Source organism: Acipenser ruthenus, chromosome 3 (assembly GCF_902713425.1).
Source record: "Acipenser ruthenus chromosome 3, fAciRut3.2 maternal haplotype, whole genome shotgun sequence".
NCBI lineage: Eukaryota > Metazoa > Chordata > Actinopteri > Acipenseriformes > Acipenseridae > Acipenser > Acipenser ruthenus.
In genome coordinates this window covers 5,326,355-5,345,091 of record NC_081191.1, presented here as the reverse complement: position 1 = coordinate 5,345,091, position 18,737 = coordinate 5,326,355, and the positions used below count along the sequence as shown (strand labels likewise).

Below are 18,737 nucleotides of genomic sequence, written 5' to 3'. Positions count from 1 at the left end.
AGTCACATGAGTTTTCTTTTTTAAGTGTATAAGTAAATACATATATGTCATCTGCAGTAAAAATCCATGTTTACATAATGGAGAAAGTAAAATTAAAATAATACAGTCCTTGAAATGTATTTTATTTTAATATTGGAACGTTCCAACTGTAGGCTATATGTTAAAAAAAAAAAAGTAATTCCAGAGTCAGCATTAAGAAAGACTGAAGAATTAAGGAAAACAAAAGAATTAAGAATTGTAAACTTGGTTGCTTTTCTGCAAGGAGAATCTGCCCCTAACCAATACATCATCAGCAAGCGCACAAAAGCTCTGTGTGCTATTCTTTCATGCTGTTTCTTTTTGTTTCGGCTGCTCAGTCAACCGCTGGGAAGCTGAAACGGGAGCTGACCGTTTAGAGCCTGGAGGAAGGGCTGCCCTCAGCCACGGATTACCTGAGGTTTCCCCCTAAAAAATAAAACATATGTGAGTAGGGGGTTTTTCCTTACCTGAGTGCTGAGCGGTTCGTATTTAGCTCTGCGGGGTGCGTGTTTTTCCTTACCTGAGTGCCGAGCGGTTTGTATTTAGCTCTGCGGAGTGCGTGTTTTTCCTTACCTGAGTGCTGAGCGGTTTGTATTTAGCTCTGCGGAGTGCGTGTTTTTCCTTACCTGAGTGCTGAGCGGTTCGTATTTAGCTCTGCGGGGTGCGTGTTTTTCCTTACCTGAGTGCTGAGCGGTTTGTATTTAGCTCTGCGGGGTGCGTGTTTTTCCTTACCTGAGTGCCGAGCAGTTTGTATTTAGTTCTGCAGGGTGCGTGTTTTTCCTTACCTGAGTGCTGAGCGGTTTGTATTTAGTTCTGCAGGGTGCGTGTTTTTCCTTACCTGAGTGCTGAACGGTTCGTATTTAGCTCTGCGGGGTGCGTGGTCAGAACTAGCGCCCATCACAGTCATCGAGCCCTGAGCGCCCTTCACAGTCATTAAATCATGTGCAATTGCAATCATTCATTCATTGCAGATTCTCCGAGCCGAATTGTTGACTTGGTTGCTTTTCTGCAAGGAGAATCTGCCCCTAACCAACACGTCATCAGCAAGCACATAAAAGCACTGTGTGTTATTCTTCCATGTCGCTTCTTTTGTTTCGGCCACCACCTCGCAGCGTGTCGCCTTGTCCCGGGGGGATGTGGCCCATATCCACTTCCTATCTGCGACACTGGGATGCATGTAACTATTCATGTTTTTCCAGCCGGCCTCGTGCAGGTAGCCGTCAGGCACCCACGGACGAGGCCTCCGGCCAAATTTATCTTTCACTCTGGCCCTGAGCGCCCATCACAGTCATTAAATCATCTTCAATTGCAATCATTCATTCAATGCGGATTCTCCAAGCTGAAAAACAAGGTTACAACCAGCAGTACCTAGAAGGTAATTTAGTTGCAAACATGCATATTTTTTTTATTAAAATCACAAATCACTGAGAATTCACACAGCTTCTCAGAACACACATCCACCTTGGATTTAGATTGAATCTGAATTTTGATTCGCTTTTCAGCTATTTTAGAACAAAATTATACACATATAATGTTAGACTTTGGAGGATCAACCAACTACCTTATGGCTGCACTTACAGTAGCAAAGAAGCCAGTTTGTCAACCAGCAATTATTTCTAAACATTTCATGTTCTTTTTTTCCTCTCTGCAGGGGCAGGCAGATCTACTTAAACACGCTAAAAACGAGGTCCTGGAAAACCTGAAGCAGATCCACTATGCGGCCCTGACCTGTGACCTGAGTAAGCTTAGCATCGGCTCGGCAGAGTCATGCAAGGCAAGGCGCAGCCTAGGCGCCATTCCTGAAAAAATCACTGGAGAGGAATCTGCAGATGGGGACAAGGACTCTGTCCTCCAGAGGTCGGTAGCTCGCTGACATCCGCTCACGAGCTCCTGGGTGAAAAAGGAAGCTGGCTTGGTCGTGGTATCGCAGGAGGCCCACTGAACCTTTGGGTCTCCTGAGCCATGTGGGGAATTCCTGTGGTGAGGAGAAAAGCGATTGGGCATTCCAAATGGGGAGAAAATCGGGGGGAAATAATAATTTATAAAAAATAAAAAATAAAATAAAAGATGACTAACAGTTGCCCAGAATGCTTTTTTTAGGGGAATCCTAAAGCACAATATGGAAGATGTTGACCAAAAAGCTGGAGCTATGAATGTAGCAGGATGCAGTGTAGAAAACAAAACAAAAAACGGAAAAAAAGCTATTTATAGAAATGGACTACTCAATGTTCTGTCTGCCAAAATGTGTGTGTGTGTGTGTGTGTGTGTGTATGTAAGGAGTTCTAACTTTACCAGCTCATGTGAGTTACAAGCTTGTTTTTTCTTTGTTTTGTTTATTTCAGGTTTAGTGAGAAAAGCTGCTTTTTAAAAGAATATATCATTATATTAATAATAATAATTTTAAAGATGTCACGTTTGTCTAAGTGTATGATGTGTTAGACAAAGCCAAAGCTGTTACCAACAATGTCAGGTACAGCCATGTTTATATTGTTTGTCTGTGGTATGCCTTGTTGAGAAATCATGTACCTAAACGTATTCACTGTGTCTCCCTTACACAAGAACCATCACAAGATGTGTTGTACAGCAGAGCAGAAAACATTTATTTAAACTAAACCGTCTTGCCGATACAGTTGCATAATATTTTTAAAAGTTGTCTGATTTTAAGTTCTTACTAAGGAGGTCAAACTGTAGTAATTTTTGCCACTCATTTTTGTGAAGTGCTTAATGCCCCACGTTTAGCAACCAAATTATAAAAATAAAAACCCTGTAAAGATAAATGTAGTACAAGTAGAACATTTACAGAGTCATTTGCAGTAGGAAATACGTTTGTTTTGATCAGATTTACATAATAAAATGCAAATAAGTCTGCACACAAAGAAATGTGTCCGTTGTGGTCAATTATTTTACTATTTGGTATTAGTGCAAAATATACTTTGTAATTCTCTCATCACTTTCAATTACATACCTCTAAAACAACATTGTGTATTGTAATTCTTGTCAAAAAAAAGCACTGGTAACATTTTGGTCTTACTCCAGCCATTGTAAACCACTTTTTTTTTTGGGGGGGGGGGGAGTTTCAATGCATTACTTTTTGATGGATTTTGAACTCCTTATGACCAGTTGTTCTGGGTGGTTTTGTGCCCCGTTTCACCACTATTTCGTATGTCTTCTTTTCAGACCCTCATTGTACTCTGTCTGCTGCTCTGGTTTCCAGGACCCAGGGCCCCTTGTTAAAATACACACTCAGAGGTCTGATTTCTGAGCTAGCCAGGATAATCACGGCGTGGTAGAGGTTGTTAAAATCAACCCCTTTGTTTCTTTTGTTAATTTTTCTACAGTGCACTGACCAACAACTGAAACGTGGAAGAATGATGCTAATTGTATTTAGAAGTACTTCATTGCATTAACTGTATTTAGACGTCCAGAGGATGGGCGTGAGCGGCATCATTTTCATGACAGATAAAGATCCGTCGCCATGTTTGATGTGACATCTTCATTAACATGGAAGGCATGACGAGGTGGAATACACCTCTGACAGCTTGTTTCAGCTCCTCCGTCGTCTCATATCGCTGGATGGAGTGACAAACTGTTTTGTAACGTGATCCTTTGCAACAGAAAATACAAATTCATTATAGGAAAAAAAAACATGGGGGCAACAGGACTTTGTGGACACCCTGCAGCATTAGGAAGACATCCAATACAAATGTGGGGGGTCTTGTTACTGCAGCGCGCAAGTACCGAGTATTGGTTTTGACATGCGTGTATTTAGTTGACTGCTTAGTTTTGACTTGTATGTGTCTGTTCTTCTCGTCTGTGTTTTCTGTGCTGTATACTGTACTCTAGAGAACAAGAAAAAGGTGTCTTAATTTCCAGGCAATGTAATGGAAACATAATGTACTGAGTGTATCTCTATTTGGCTGCACAATGTTTCCCATCAGTCATGCTGCTGCTGCCCACACTTCACTAAGGTAAGTCATCTCTGGTGCAGCAGAGTCCAGATAGCAATATTACATATAAACAGCAGTTAAAAGGCATGGAGTACAATCTACCAAGCGCAACCTCTGAATGCTGAAATAGAAACTGAACCACAGCGTTTTCAATGACGGCTTGTGGTTCTTTCAATGATTATTATATATTTTTACTTTCTGAATGATATGCCTCAGTTTATCTGCACTTAAGAAGCACTTACTGTAGCAAAATCAATCAGATCTGATGGATGTAGGTACGTCTTTATATTGGTAACGACCAAAATAAATTTGCCCTACAAGGATAGCTGTCAACAGCATGGCAAAGTGGATGATATTATTATCTAATTAAAATAACCATTAATACCCCCCCCCCCCCCCCTTATCAAATCTTGGTAATATACCGGTAATACAACGCGTCTGTATTTTCTTAACCATATAACTGCAAATCCAGTGCCTCAGTGGAAAGCCAAATATGGAGCCTTTTCCCCTTTCAGTGTACATGTGTCTACACTCCAATAACACCTGCACAACTGGCCCACCTGGGAGCCTTGAAAGGGTTCATTTCTACTGGATAACACCAGAACAGGTACTTCAGGAAGAAAATCAAAGAATACAGCTGAATTCAACACATTAACTTAAGTCACATGACCTCAATAGCAGCCATACGAGGTCTTCGTGATGGTCAGCAGCACTAGTGGTAGACATCTGAAGCTTTGACACAGGCAGCCGCAGCTGTATAAAAGAACTATTAAGGTTTTTTTTTTTTTGTATTATATTTATTCTTTTAAATCACTGTTGTTTCTAGGAATGGGTGCAAAGTTAAAATATTTTAAAAAAAGGGAAACCACGAACCCTGCTGAGAAAATGAACAAAACACAGGTGATCAGGATAGTTAGTCACATTTCTTTAATTAGACCATTGTTATTTCCAATACATTCATGAGTAAAATTGTACTGCATAAGAAATCCCTTAGCCAAAGAATTTCTGCATTGCATTTTAAATTTAGCTGACAGTACATGCATAAGACTGTACATACTGTACAGGGACAGAATACGCTTAGGCTTCACATTCATTCAATCAGTAATAATACAAAGCATTTTATTAACTGCAGCATGCCATGTCAATGGTTTTTTTTAATGGAGGATATACAGAACATGTTTTAGCCTTTAAATTAATCTAGTTTGTTAAACAAAACGCTTCAGGACAAACAACTAATGATAAGGTTGGTAAAAACAATTTCCAGTTGCAATTAACTACCGTTTCTTTATCACTTGGCAGAGTAACACAGACAAGCCCCTTAGAAGCAGGATACCACTGGGGTCAAGATATAATGGCATTTTCTTTCATCTTTGAACAGCATCACAGGCTCAAAGAGGATTTCCACAAATCCCACCATACCACTTAGGTCATTCTGTACTAATGTATTTAACACTATCTGCATCACGTTGAAATAAATGGGATCAATGTAAGGCACAGCTTGCATTCTAAAAAGCAGTAAAACCATAATGACAGAAACTAGGATTTATTTTTTCAAACTATCGGTCATCTATTTGGGACTGCATTTTAAAAAAATTAAATGCAATTCATTTCAAGACTGCAAATGTCCTCTGTAGAATTATCAGGCTGGTGAGGCGGCTCCAAAAGTACCCTTGGAAAGAAAGGCTTTCTGTTAAAGCTGGTACATATTCTTCCGCTGTGGTGGAGTGCCAATATAAAACCTGTTGTGTCTTAAAAAAATTATAATTACTACACACACACACACACACACACACTATGTATATTATATATATATATATATATATATATATATATATATATATATATATATAGTTTGAAAGGCTGTTGGTTCAAGTACTGTATGTAGTAATTTATTTGTTCTGATAAAGTAGTTTATTTTGCTTAGACAAACATACATTTATTTATTATCTCTGTAACCCCCTCCCCACTCCCCACTCAAATGCAGAGAACAAGCTACATTATGCATGTGCCAATCCTGTTAGTAAGCTCTTTGCTAAATCAACAGGTTGACCACCTAGTATTCCAGATATCACCTGGTGTAATCCTGGTTCGAAACGAAATGTTCTCTTATTTTTTATATTTTTATAGACTGAAATCAAGCATCTATAAAAAAAAAATAATAATAATAATTGAATTACTATAGTTCTAAGTTAGTAGTTTTGTTAAGTTATGGGTCAAGATCAGGCAAGCAGGTGTCAACTGGCCACGAGACAACTATGAGCTATTCCCAGCCCACAACACAAACCCCCTGGACTGAGTGTACACAGCACAGTGGAGTGGGCACGAAGAACATGTTTATGAAGGCAACCTGTGGATCAACGATTACATGTCTGCTATTTACAATCTGGGCAGTAATCAGGTCCTAAATAGGGTTGCCCTAGGATTTGGTCACAAGGTGTAGAAAGGCCATTTGGTCAATGTGTCCGGGGAGGTAAGAGACCAATACACACAAGTCCTGATTACAGAGGGTACCTGCACTCAAGTGTTATAGGGTGGATTACAGAGGGTACCTGCACTCAAGTGTTATAGGGTGGATTACAGAGGGTACCTGCACTCAAGTGTTATAGGGTGGATTTTTAAGTATTTTATTAACAGAGGCTCACAGGTCTACTGGGTTGACTATAGTGAAGTCAGAGTCCTTGCTATTACTGCTGTCATCCTCAGGGCTGGAACCGGACGTGCTGGAAGAGCCCGAAGGGGCTCCCATCAGCGGGTCAGAGCAAACAGCAGTACGAAGGACCTCTTTATCAGGTTTAAGGGCCACCTTGTGCCCCTTAGGGAAATGTGGATCCTCCAGATTACAGACAGCACAGTCTGGCTTCTCACGCTGCTCCTGTTCCACATCGTCCTCTTGAGATACCAGAATGTAATCGTCTGAATTTCTGCCCTCCGAGTTCAGGGATGTCTCAGAATTGGCCTAGTGAAAGAGAACACAGGTAAGACACTGGAAAACCACTCGGACCACAACAAAGTCATTCCGAGTCAAGTGGTACCAGGAAGGGGCTGACCTGACTGGCCAGTGTCTTTATCCCCAACGGTTACCTTTGAAGGTTTGTGGTTCTGGAGCAAACACACTGTCCAGAGCTCATGTACGATTAAGACTAAAGAGTTATTTTCAATTTCAAGATTTTTCTTGAACATTTTTGTAGTAGATGGTTAATGGATGAAAAAAGTTTTTCAAGCCCTGCTACTTGCATTAAATAAATTAGATGTGACAGAACAGTAATAACAATAATAATATATATTTATATAGAGTCACTTATAATAGGACATTAATTTAACATCTCATCCGCAGGATGGAGCACAAGGAGGTTAAGTGACTTGCTCAGGGTCACACAGTGAGTCAGTCAGTGGCAGAGGTGGGATTTGAACACCCTATGCAAGACTGCTTCACAACATTTTTGTTAATAAATACCAGTGTTATTTAAAATAAAATATATAGTTTTTTATCCAAATGTTGGCCTGCAGGCTTCATAAAAAAGTACTTCCCTACAGGATTTCGCTTATTAAACAGCATTGAACTTCAATTAAAAGAACAGAGGAAATGATTATAGCTGATCTAAATATGAATAAGACGCTTGGGTATAACAGCACATGTATTAATGTAGGAGGGGACTGTTCAAGTCATATTAAATAATGTTATCACATAACCACAACATTTTTTTAACACTTTCATAACTTCACAGAAAACCTACCCAAAGATAACTAATTCAATAGTTTAATTATCTTGTGCTGAAATAGAATTGAAATATGCACAGATATACACATTAGTATAGTAGATTAGTGTACTGGAGGGCTGTTTTGAGCAGAGTATCCTTTCTTAGAAATCTTTCCAGGTCTGCAGTGTTGAAAGAGTTAAATATAATTGGATATAAAAAGTATTTTGAAGGGCTTGAAGAAGCAGAAATTGCCCCCATATTTAGATCTTGCACCGAAGAAAAGACAATATCTTTAAAACATTGATTGATACCACATTTGAACATTTCAAGGAGAACAAAAAGCCTGGTTTGACACTCCAAATAATAAATACAAGCCTGCAAATCTCAGGAAATAAAGTGTGTGTAGTTACAATTAACAGTGTTGAGCAATGAGTTCCAGATGTTCCAGAGTTTCGAGACTGAATATACCTGTCTTGGTCTGAGAGTGAGAAACGCTTCCTTGTCCATGTGCTTGTGTCCATGTCTGCCTCCTCCTCCACCGTGACTGCTGGAGCAGTAGTGATCATCAGCGATTTTGATCTCCTCATTCTCCTCAGCCTCCAGCAGGCTCTGGTTAAAACGCAGGGAGCCTTTTAAAATGTCTTTTATCTAAAAAATAAAAGCAGTATAATGTAAATAAACTAACATGAATTGGATAGCACGATTTGGTTCCATTGCAATAACAAACTTGTGTCTGTCTGTAGACCCTACAGACTTTACCTGCGACTTGCATGATCAGAACAATTGGATTAGCTACAATGGCATTCTTATTTGACACCTGCCGTGCATAGTGTCTCCTTGAGATCCCAGGAATATAACTACAAACATGACTGACAGAACTACTGCACTCGCATCCACCTCATTGTAGAGGCTGCAAAAGAAACAACCTGCATTTATTCATGGAATATTATTACTATTCAGGGACTAAGTGACCAAAGCAATATCCTTAAACTCATTGCAGCAGATGTCTTCCTCCTCACACCTTTGAAAAGAAAATGCCTGAAGCTATGCTTTCTATTCGACAGCCCGTGCACCCTATTTCAAGGCTGGTTTATTTAGTCTAAATGTGCATGCTTCTGGGCAGGTGAAACATCATAATTCAAAATATCCTGGGAGGACAACGCTAAACAAACTGAGCCATTTTCACATAGTCTCAAAATGATTGTAGTAATAAAACACTATATCAAAAGTACTGTAAATAAAAAAAAAATACAACTAAGTAAAGTCATAGGAGCAGCTACCAAATGTGTCCTTTAAATTGGCAATCCAATGAGGTATTACCACCCCCGATTCGAAATCTATAAAACACACTCAGTAACTTCCCTCACAGGGAATGCTTACCATCCAGTACATACAAAATATCTTCTGCATTGTTATACTTGACCTGTTTAAGTCCAGCTAGCGAGACCAGAACTTCATCCTCTTTTTCCAAATGTTCCTGCAAAATCACATCCTGTATTTTACCTGTTAAAAAAGGAAAACACAAAATGTTTAGAAGTTTAGATTAAATTTAGAACATATTAAATATATTACATTTAGATAGAACATATAAATAAAATAATCAAAAAAAAAATTGCAGCACCTCAGATTTCAATTTACAAAGATGAGGGGATTACTTAACTCAATTTAGTCTGGCCCAGGTGGATGGTTTATATTCAAATACATTTGCAAATATAATTTTAGATTGCATGGTTATGATTATCTGCAGGGCAAAGAGCATGCATGTATAGCTTAGTATGAAGACAACTGTAAGACATCAAACTATTAAATAAAAAAAAGAAACCATAAACAAACCACAATAATACAAAAAGTACTGATTGTGCAGTGATAAAATACAACGCTGAAACCCATAGCAATATACCAGCAGAATACATGAAACCCATAGCAATATATGAAACCCATAGCAATATACCAGCAGAATACATGAAACCCATAGCAATATATCAGCAGAATACATGAAACCCATAGCAATATACCAGCAGAATACATGAAACCCATAGCAATATACCAGCAGAATACATGAAACCCATAGCAATATACCAGCAGAATACATGAAACCCATAGCAATATACCAGCAGAATACATGCAGAATATCTTTTTGTATTTTTTTGGTGCAGTTTACAGTATACTTCCTCTGTTTACAAGACCTCCTGTCTTGTAAAACCGAAGAGGATCAAGTTTAAATTTTATACATACAAGCTTTTAACTTTTAAATCAACATCATTAACATCCACTAATTTGTGTCATTCTCCATATGACCTTTCAACACACAGGAAGACCTAATGTAATGATATTTAAATGATAATGTACGCAGCCAAGAAAATGCTAAAAACTATTTTAGCAGGTCAAACGTAGACTTAATTTTCTACTTAACATAAAAAAGCTCTGATATCTGACACATGGATTGAATATTCCTGATCCATGTTGCTTAGTGCTAGGCTTAAATTAACAGCTTAAATTAGCAAATTTTTTTGCAGAGTGCGTTCTAAATGTTAAAAACATATTTACTTTAACTGAACCAAGGATCAGTAAAACAAAATGATTAAAAAGGTTTCTTAGGTTGATTTATACTGTGAGATTTGTTTTATTTGTGGTCAGCAAGCAATCAAGTATGTTAGTGTTGCTTTATAATCTAAAAATCCCAGACACATCTCTATACACCCTTACACCAAACTGTCAGATTCTGTTTCGATCAAGACTTGACATTTATAGGGGCTAACCTGGGGTGTTTTTGGGTGGGTGTTTAAGTCCAAGAACAGAAGACTGAACAGGCCATATACTTGGCAGAACAGCTTACATTATTTGTGGGGTGCGGGGAGGGGTTGGGGGGGTAAGGGGTATGTCATTAAAGAGACAATCCATGACCAGTCACCATTTAATCTGATCACCACAGCCATCTTGTGAAGTGTCACAAGGACCTTGCATTGCCAGGAACACAATAAGCTACAAAGGATTGTGACCACCTCACAAACCACTGGAACTTTTGAAACACAATGTAAGGATCCTGATGTCTATAGGACTGTATATTTACAGTATAAATTATCATCATCTTTTGTTTTTAATTCAACCGAGATATTTTAATCATGTTGCACTACATATTTCTTTTTTATGGTTAAACACTAACTTATCATGGTTAACCATTGCAGACCATGCTTGGTATATTGCACAACAGCCAAACCATGTTCTACATACTGTATGCACATTTTCATTGTAAGAGTGTTGTTATACTCCAAGTGACCATGGTACCTTGTTTCATGTGTTGGGGAAAAACAAAATGCACAGACTGTGTAACTCCATGGAAGAGTGATATGAACAGGCGTCATCCTTGATTTCATGACCGCAGAAGAAAGGCCAACGCGATATTAGGTAGGCTGTTGTAATAAAGCGGCCAGTGAGAGTTTGTACTTAATGTCCTGTCCAGTAAAAACATTTTGGAACACAGTACAGCAGTCTCGAATCTGTTTTATGCATCTGATGCTCTTGCTAACAGCATCTACCATATACTCATTTAATCAATAATGACATCCTGTGGCCAGAACAGCAGGATTGAAACAAATAATAGATTATCTCTTGCCTAAAGCAGCATCTCTGCTACCATTATAGCTAAAGGCCTGGGTCAGTAAGTCAAGAGTGCAATGATAGTTTGCTCACAGTTTAGATTGTTCTCAACCAACATGTACTATTTACATGCTTTGTTTCTTTATCTTAAACAAAGTGAAATTATTGAGAAACACAATGAGTGGAACAGGAGTGCATATTAAAGACACATGTTCTTTGTTAAAGTCCCATAGACATTTATTTTCAGGGCTAAAAGCTTGAGAGCTTATGAAGACACACATTTTCCTTGATGTATGTTTTGGATTGGATTTCCAAAAAGTGGGGATTTACTGTATGGGAAGGGCCACTAAACGACTATGCAATCCCAAGCACCAACTTCCAAAAGATCCACGAACCACACAGCCATGTGGGCCATGAAATCTGATAATGTTTTAAAAGTGTACCTATAACAATGCAAACACGACGCCAGTTTTTCAAAAGGTCTCTGCGATATATGGCAGCAAAAGCTCTGTATGGTACCACCAATCAAACCTGAACTACAGACTAATACTGGGTATGGAGCCAACATTTCAAAGCATTCTGGAAACCACAAAGTCACATAGCTACAATCTAAGCTCACAGCTTAAAGTTCATCTTGTCTCATAATACAGAAAATATAAAGTAGGGATCTTAAATGGTTTATATAATAGTACAGGGATGATTACATTTCAGGTCTACAGTTATAACCTCTTACTGCTGTAAGGCTCTGATGGGGCCTGTCTTTAGTGACCAGCAGGGGGACCAAGCTTGTATTTCACTTAACATCAGACACACATACAGAGAATGTGCACAAACTGGAAGATTTGAGCAGTTTTAATTTATACACTTCTTGGTTTCTCCAAGAACTAAAATTAATGTACATCACAAAATATACAATTTTCTTTGGATAATATATAAATAGGACTTTTTTTGTCTTAACCTGGATCATCTCTATTCTGTGTACTGCTGATGCGATGATTATCAGTTCATACGTACAACATTAAACCTCAATGAAGGGCACAAATTGTACTTTAAAAGTAGCAGGTCCTTACTAACACATCAGTTCCACTACTGAAGTGTGCAGTTACACTACTTCCACTGGAAGATTGCAAGATAAAGACAGCTTGTAAATTTCATAACAGTTGCCTCGGCCACTGGTGTGCCAAGGCATCTACTGCTTGGTCCAGCGTAGTGCTGCTGAGGCAAGAAGCTGCACATGTATTTCTGTAAAAAAACTCAAGCCGCTGGCTTCACGCGGAGCACAAGGCTACTGCGGGATGTAACAAACAGGCTGTAGTGCACAATATACACATAATTAATGATAACAAAAAAAACTATTGCAATGTAAATTTAATATCATATAAATTATGCAAAACACAATAATTAGCAACAATTACACAGGCATAAGCAACAAGTACTTATGTGACACCAGGCTCTCCTGTCAAGTCAGTCTTGAAAGGAAACACGACATTAAGGTCTGTGAGCACAGGGGGCGGGGCCATGACTGCGTCACAGGCTTGTCGAGCAGCTTTCATATATCTTATTCAAGTTTCGGGTTTTTATCAGGTAAATACCCATACGGTAATGGTTACATTTCGTACTTGAAAGGGAACAAGATGTCATTATAGAAACTGTGATTCACAAGGAGAGACATTTTGTTCAACAAGGAGATTTGCTAAAACAAAGGCAAAGTCATTTTTTTGTGATTGGCGAAGTAAAATGTTTATCAACAGTTTTCATAGCAAGCACCATTTATTGAGAGCTAATGTGATATGCAAATGAAGTGAGAGCATTTACCATGGCAGTGTTTATTTTTATCTGCCAGTGCTGGGGCTCCTTGAGGAGAGCTACTGTATTTTTTAAGCAGACTTATATTGGCTTATTTTTCAGGACAAGCAAATGCACTTGTCAGATCAATAAGCAAAAGCAATCAATATTTCGTTGACAAATGCTTCAAGAAGGTGTAGATTTTTACTTTTGTAATATAGACAAATCTTGTCCTTTACACAATAAAAAATGTGTTTCAAAACATGATTAGTGTGACAACAGTCCATTAGAAAGCCCACATCTGTAATGCAGCCAGAGGAAGAACTGTTATGTTGCCTGTGCTGATTTGACAGAGCACAAGGGTTTACAATACACTCCCTGTCAGTTTGGCAAATTGAAAGAAGATAATTGTTCTGCTGCAATGAGAAGTGTCTCCAAGGCACCCATTAAATTGTTTTACAGAAGGAGGCCACACAAACCTCTCTCAAGGTCAAGCTGAAAACATCATATTTTACCCTAGTATAGGAAAGGGTGGTTGAATCTTTGAATACCAGTAGGCAGTCAAAGTTGATCTAAAAGAGGAAAGGTGGTTAGTCCCCTGGTGTGAACCATTGATCTAATTCATAATAACCTTGTACAGTATATTTAAAGTTGTGCGGAATTATATGAACAAACACATGATCATGACATACAGTATATAACCAACTACTGATGTTGCAATACAATTATCCATTTTATTTGTAACACCTAGATGTGTATTAGTTTTTTTTTTTTTTTTTGGTACTATACAACTACTGTAGTGATCACAAAACTATAAGATAGCAGCTTGTATCACATCATTTTGAAGGCAATGTAACTTTCCAGCCATTTCCATTAATCTTTGGAAAATAGTGTCAATTCCATTCATTGGAAGGTATCTAATTTAGCCCGTATTTAGGGAAGGATTTAATGGGGAAAAAAAAACAGTAGTATGTATCGTTAACTGATATTAAAACAACAAGGCTGAAGCGCTTCATTTTTACTGAGTAACATCTGTAACTTTATTGAGAGAAGAATAACTTCAAAACACTAAATATAAAGTACAACTTATAAGAAAGAAGTAGACAGACGTTTTGGCCAGTGCCTTCATCTATGTACTACCAGATTTCTTTTCTTGAACGACTGTTCCCATCACAGACACTGAAAAAGTCAAACAATTTAGAATATGGTTGGGAGGAAGGAAGAAAAAAAAAAAAAAAGGACTACGTTCATAAAATGGGAATTTATTAAGCTTGTGACAAACATGAAGGCCGTTGCGTGATAACAGGTTCTGAGCTGGTACTTGACTCACCGATGTGTACGTTCATCATCTTAGCACAGTACTTTGACATGGCTTCCAGGTCATTGAGCTGCCCTTGAAGAAATGAGATCTGGCCGTCCAGGTCCTCCTCCTGGCAGAAAGCAGAGCAGTGATAGGTGTGAATCACTGACAATGCAATCCAAACACATTACAGGCCAAAAAGAAATAGTCCTGTTCTTTTAAAGCAGCAACTTTTTTTGTGATTAATGATAAACAGGAAGTAGACCCATTCAAATGTTGTTGTAAATACAGTTGGTAGCACAGGAAATACTAAGCCTTAGTCATATGCTTCTACAGCTATGACCAAAATTGTTGCATCACCCTATAGAATTAACTCATTTTGCTTCATAAAGTCAAAAGAAACCTGCTGAATAATGTTAAGTTAGCATATTGAATTACATACTGCTTTATTCTTTTTTCATATACTGAAATGCAAAAAACTGAAATGCAACATTTCAAAATCTAACCTGAAATACTGAACTACTATTATGGCTTCCGGTAGAGTTTTGCAATATCATGTTGTAGTTTTTTTGATTACAAGATGTTAAATAAAATATCTAAATTATGTCCATATCATTTTAATTTTTATAATGTCTCAATCCTAAAATTCTAGCTTATGCAACACTTTTGGCCAGAGCTATAGACTAAGCAGTAAAGCAGATACCTATCCAGCTATGACAGTTATGCCTTCCCAGTATTTCCTTCAGTATTTTAACACCTGAATGTATTATAATTATGGTACAAAAGGGGAATGTATACAGAAAAAAGAAAGACCAGCTTTGCATATTTTTTTTTTATTTAAAAAAATGTGGGGCAAAGTTTGGTACTGCATTAAATACAGACACTGTAGAGTACTGTATGTCTCTCATTACATGCTGACTATTACAAATCTGTAGGTGGGGCTTTCACATCTACCTCAATAAAGCACTGTTTTAATCATAAAAGGAAAGTAAGCAACACACAGTCAACCCGGAGACTGTGTTTATCATCTAGGTTAGAAAGTTATGATTGAATGGTCAGAAGGCATGAACATAGATCTACATAATGTCTAATTTTAAAACTACATATTGATTAAACATGGCTCCATTATGGGTCAATGCAGGGAATCAGCTTGCATGTACTCCAATAGCCTTGCTTTAGGAAATGACCTCTCTTGTGAAATGAGTTCAGATGAAAGTAGCCTGCGATATAATAAATAGAGCATTTATACAGCTAAAGCTTCAGTTATAGGCCCCCTGTGTGTTGATTAAAACATCTAAGATTGAAACAAATCTGCGAGTTCTAATGGAAGCACCTGGAAACATTCTGTTTTGTAAACCGCAGCCTGCTATTCTCCTTAGTGTATTTCAAAAGGCGGTCTTTAAACTTGCATTCAATCCCAAAAATCTAGAAGCAAATTCACTGCAAGAAAATGCATTCTAAAACCTGAAGTACTGTGACTGCACTGTCTTGAATCTAGGTAATGTAAAATGTAACTGGAATTGCATTTATAATTATTTTTATTCAATTATTTCAGATGCTTTTATCCAAAGCAACTTACAGAAATTAAACAAAATATAAAAGTATGTTATAGCAATACAAATGCAAAACAAACACATACATACAATATACATACTATATATATATACATACTAATATATATATTTATATATATAAGGAAAATACAAAAAGGTATATAAAAAGGAATTTACAAATAAAGGTTGAATAAGTGGGATAAGACGATGGAAAGCAGTAAAAGACTGAACAGTCCCGAGGATAACCGGTAGCTGGTTCCACCAAAGGGGGCCAAGGGAAGAGAAGGAGAGAGCACGGGAGGAAGGAGAGTGAAGAGAAGGAGAGAGCACGGGAGGAAGGAGAGTGAAGAGAAGGAGAGAGCACGGGAGGAAGGAGAGTGAAGAGAAGGAGAGAGCACGGGAGGAAGGAGAGTGAAGAGAAGGCATAACAAGTCGGCCAGTACAGGATGAGTGGAGCAGGCGAGAGTTAACATAAGGAGACACGAGGGATTGGAGAAAGGAAGGGGCAGTATGATGAAAAAGCAATAGGAAAGAGCAAGGGTCTTAAAATGGATGCAAGCAGAGACAGGTAGCCAGTGGAGAGTGCGAAGCAGAGGGGTACCGTGAGATTAGCGGGGCTGGGGAATACCAGACAAGCAGCAGAATTCTGAATAAGCTGAAGAGGGCGAATAGCCAAAGCAGGGAGACCAGCAAGGAGAGAGTTACAATAATCCTATCTAGAAAGAACAAAAGCTTGGACCAGGAGTTGAGTGGAATAAGATAGAAAAGGGTGGATTCTATAGAGGTTGCTAAAAAAGAAAATTACAAGTATGTGTCAGTGAAGAGATGTGTTGAGAATAGGAGAGGGAAGGGTCCAAAATAACACCTAGGTTTCTAGCAGAAGGAGAAGGAGAAAGATTAAGATTGAGATAGAGAGGTCAGAGGAAGGAGGAGAAGTAGAAGGAAAGTAAAGGAGGTTGGTTTTAGAAAGGCTGAGTTTGAGGTGATGTGAATGTGTCCAAGATAAGAAAAGCATGATTAACAGTGTCAGACAGAGGAGAGAAGAATTAGAATGGAGGAGAGGGAAGCAGCACGAGCAGAGAGGAGAGAGTTACAGGAGAATTAGAATGGAGGAGAGGGAAGCAGCACGAGCAGAGAGGACAGCATTAGTTACATGAGAATTAGAATGGAGGAGAGGGAAGCAGCACAAGCAGAGAGGAGAGAGTTACAAGAGAAATAGAATGGAGGCGAGGGAAGCAGCATGAGCAGAGAGGAGAGAGTTACAGGAGAAATAGAATGGAGGCGAGGGAAGCAGCATGAGCAGAGAGGAGAGCGTTACAGGAGAAATAGAATGGAGGAGAGGGAAGCAGCACGAGCAGAGAGGAGAGAGTTACAGGAGAATTGGAATGGAGGAGAGGGAAGCAGCACGAGCAGAGAGGACAGCATTAGTTACATGAGAATTAGAATGGAGGAGAGGGAAGCAGCACGAGCAGAGAGGACAGCATTAGTTACATGAGAATTAGAATGGAGGAGAGGGAAGCAGCACAAGCAGAGAGGAGAGCGTTACAGGAGAAATAGAATGGAGGCGAGGGAAGCAGCACGAGCAGAGAGGAGAGCGTTACAGGAGAAATAGAATGGAGGAGAGGGAAGCAGCACGAGCAGAGAAGACAGTGTTTGTTACATGAGAATTAGAATGGAGGAGAGGGAAGCAGCACAAGCAGAGAGGTCAGCGTTAGTTACAGGAGAATTAGAATAGAGGAGAGGGAAGCAGCATGATCAGAGAGGAGAGAGTTGCAGGAGAATTAGAATGTAGGAGAGGGAAGCAGCACGATCAGAGGAGAGTTACAGGAGAATAATATGAAAGAGAGAGAGAGAAAAAAAATATATGGGTCAGAATAAATTACCACACAATAATATGTCTTGAGTTAATTTTGAGCCGTAATGTACGAGTGGTGAAGCAACGAGAGACACAACAAACAGTCAAAGAGATAGAGATTCAACCAGTACATCAACCATCAAATGAGATGGGCTCTTCATCAGACTGCTCCCTACTGTATCCTTTTAGAATTGGTTGTTACTTTCCTATTTCTGAATGTGCTGCTCTTGCTCCGAGAAGCATGCTAACATGCACCTCTACTACACTGCTAGAGACATTCTTCCCCAGTGGAGGATAATAAACAGCATAGCAATCGTGATGATGTGGAGGAATATATTGCAGGGAAAGATTTAGCACAAGGAGCTATGATTCAATAAACACAATTTTAATGTATAGGTCAATCCTAGCAGCTCACTTTGTTTCTGGGCTTCCTTCTTGGTGTTGCCCGAGTCTTTCTTCAGTGGTAGCAGGCACCTTAGTGCTCCACGAACACTGCAGCAGGTATTAAAAAAATAACTGTTTCAACACTGACACTCGCTTAGTAAGGTGCTTGGACTGGAACTGATTTTGAATCAATGGACAGTTACAGTAAGTACTGAGCTTGTTCTAATCACAACACCAATTTAATATGGACGGAATATTTTCAAGACTACGTATTGGTATAGGTATTTTTTGCTGTAATTAAGCGAACAATTATGATAGAGACGTCTGTTTCCAGGACATAAAACAAGTTAACGTGGCAATTCTAAAAGGGCACTAAACTAACTGTGCTTGAATAGTTATATTTCATCAAGTGATATCCCAATTTACTGTATTAAAGTAAAGTCTGTTCTTTGATGAGTGGTAATTAAAGTATTGATATCAAACTACAAGTATATGCTGAATCTTTATACTGTATAGAAATTTAACAATGCAGTGCCACCTGGTGGCCACACCTTCTAAGAACAATGGAAATCAAAGGCATACAGATACTGTCCCTCCAAC

General features: G+C 38.7%; 2 protein-coding genes across 4 annotated transcripts in view; one reads left to right on the top strand and one right to left on the bottom strand.

Annotated features, from left to right (window-relative positions):
- LOC117394903 (inactive phospholipase C-like protein 2) overlaps nt 1-2,898 on the top strand; it is a 78,205-nt gene extending 75,307 nt beyond the window's left edge. For all 3 annotated transcript variants that reach the window (XM_033993607.3, XM_033993606.3, XM_059010819.1), the window contains one exon: nt 1,670-2,898. In XM_033993607.3, coding sequence (XP_033849498.2) covers nt 1,670-1,891 — 222 coding nt within the window. In that variant the 3' untranslated portion in view covers nt 1,892-2,898. The remainder of the gene's footprint in view (nt 1-1,669) is intronic.
- Nucleotides 2,899-4,877: 1,979 nt separating this feature from the next.
- Nucleotides 4,878-18,737, bottom strand: part of LOC117394477 (TBC1 domain family member 5-like) — a 169,162-nt gene continuing 155,302 nt past the window's right edge. Inside the window, exons 19-22 of the mRNA XM_059010796.1 lie at nt 14,376-14,475; nt 9,087-9,166; nt 8,132-8,311; nt 4,878-6,921 (exon numbers count right to left, since the gene is read on the bottom strand). Coding sequence (XP_058866779.1) covers nt 6,604-6,921; nt 8,132-8,311; nt 9,087-9,166; nt 14,376-14,475 — 678 coding nt within the window. The 3' untranslated portion in view covers nt 4,878-6,603. The remainder of the gene's footprint in view (nt 6,922-8,131; nt 8,312-9,086; nt 9,167-14,375; nt 14,476-18,737) is intronic.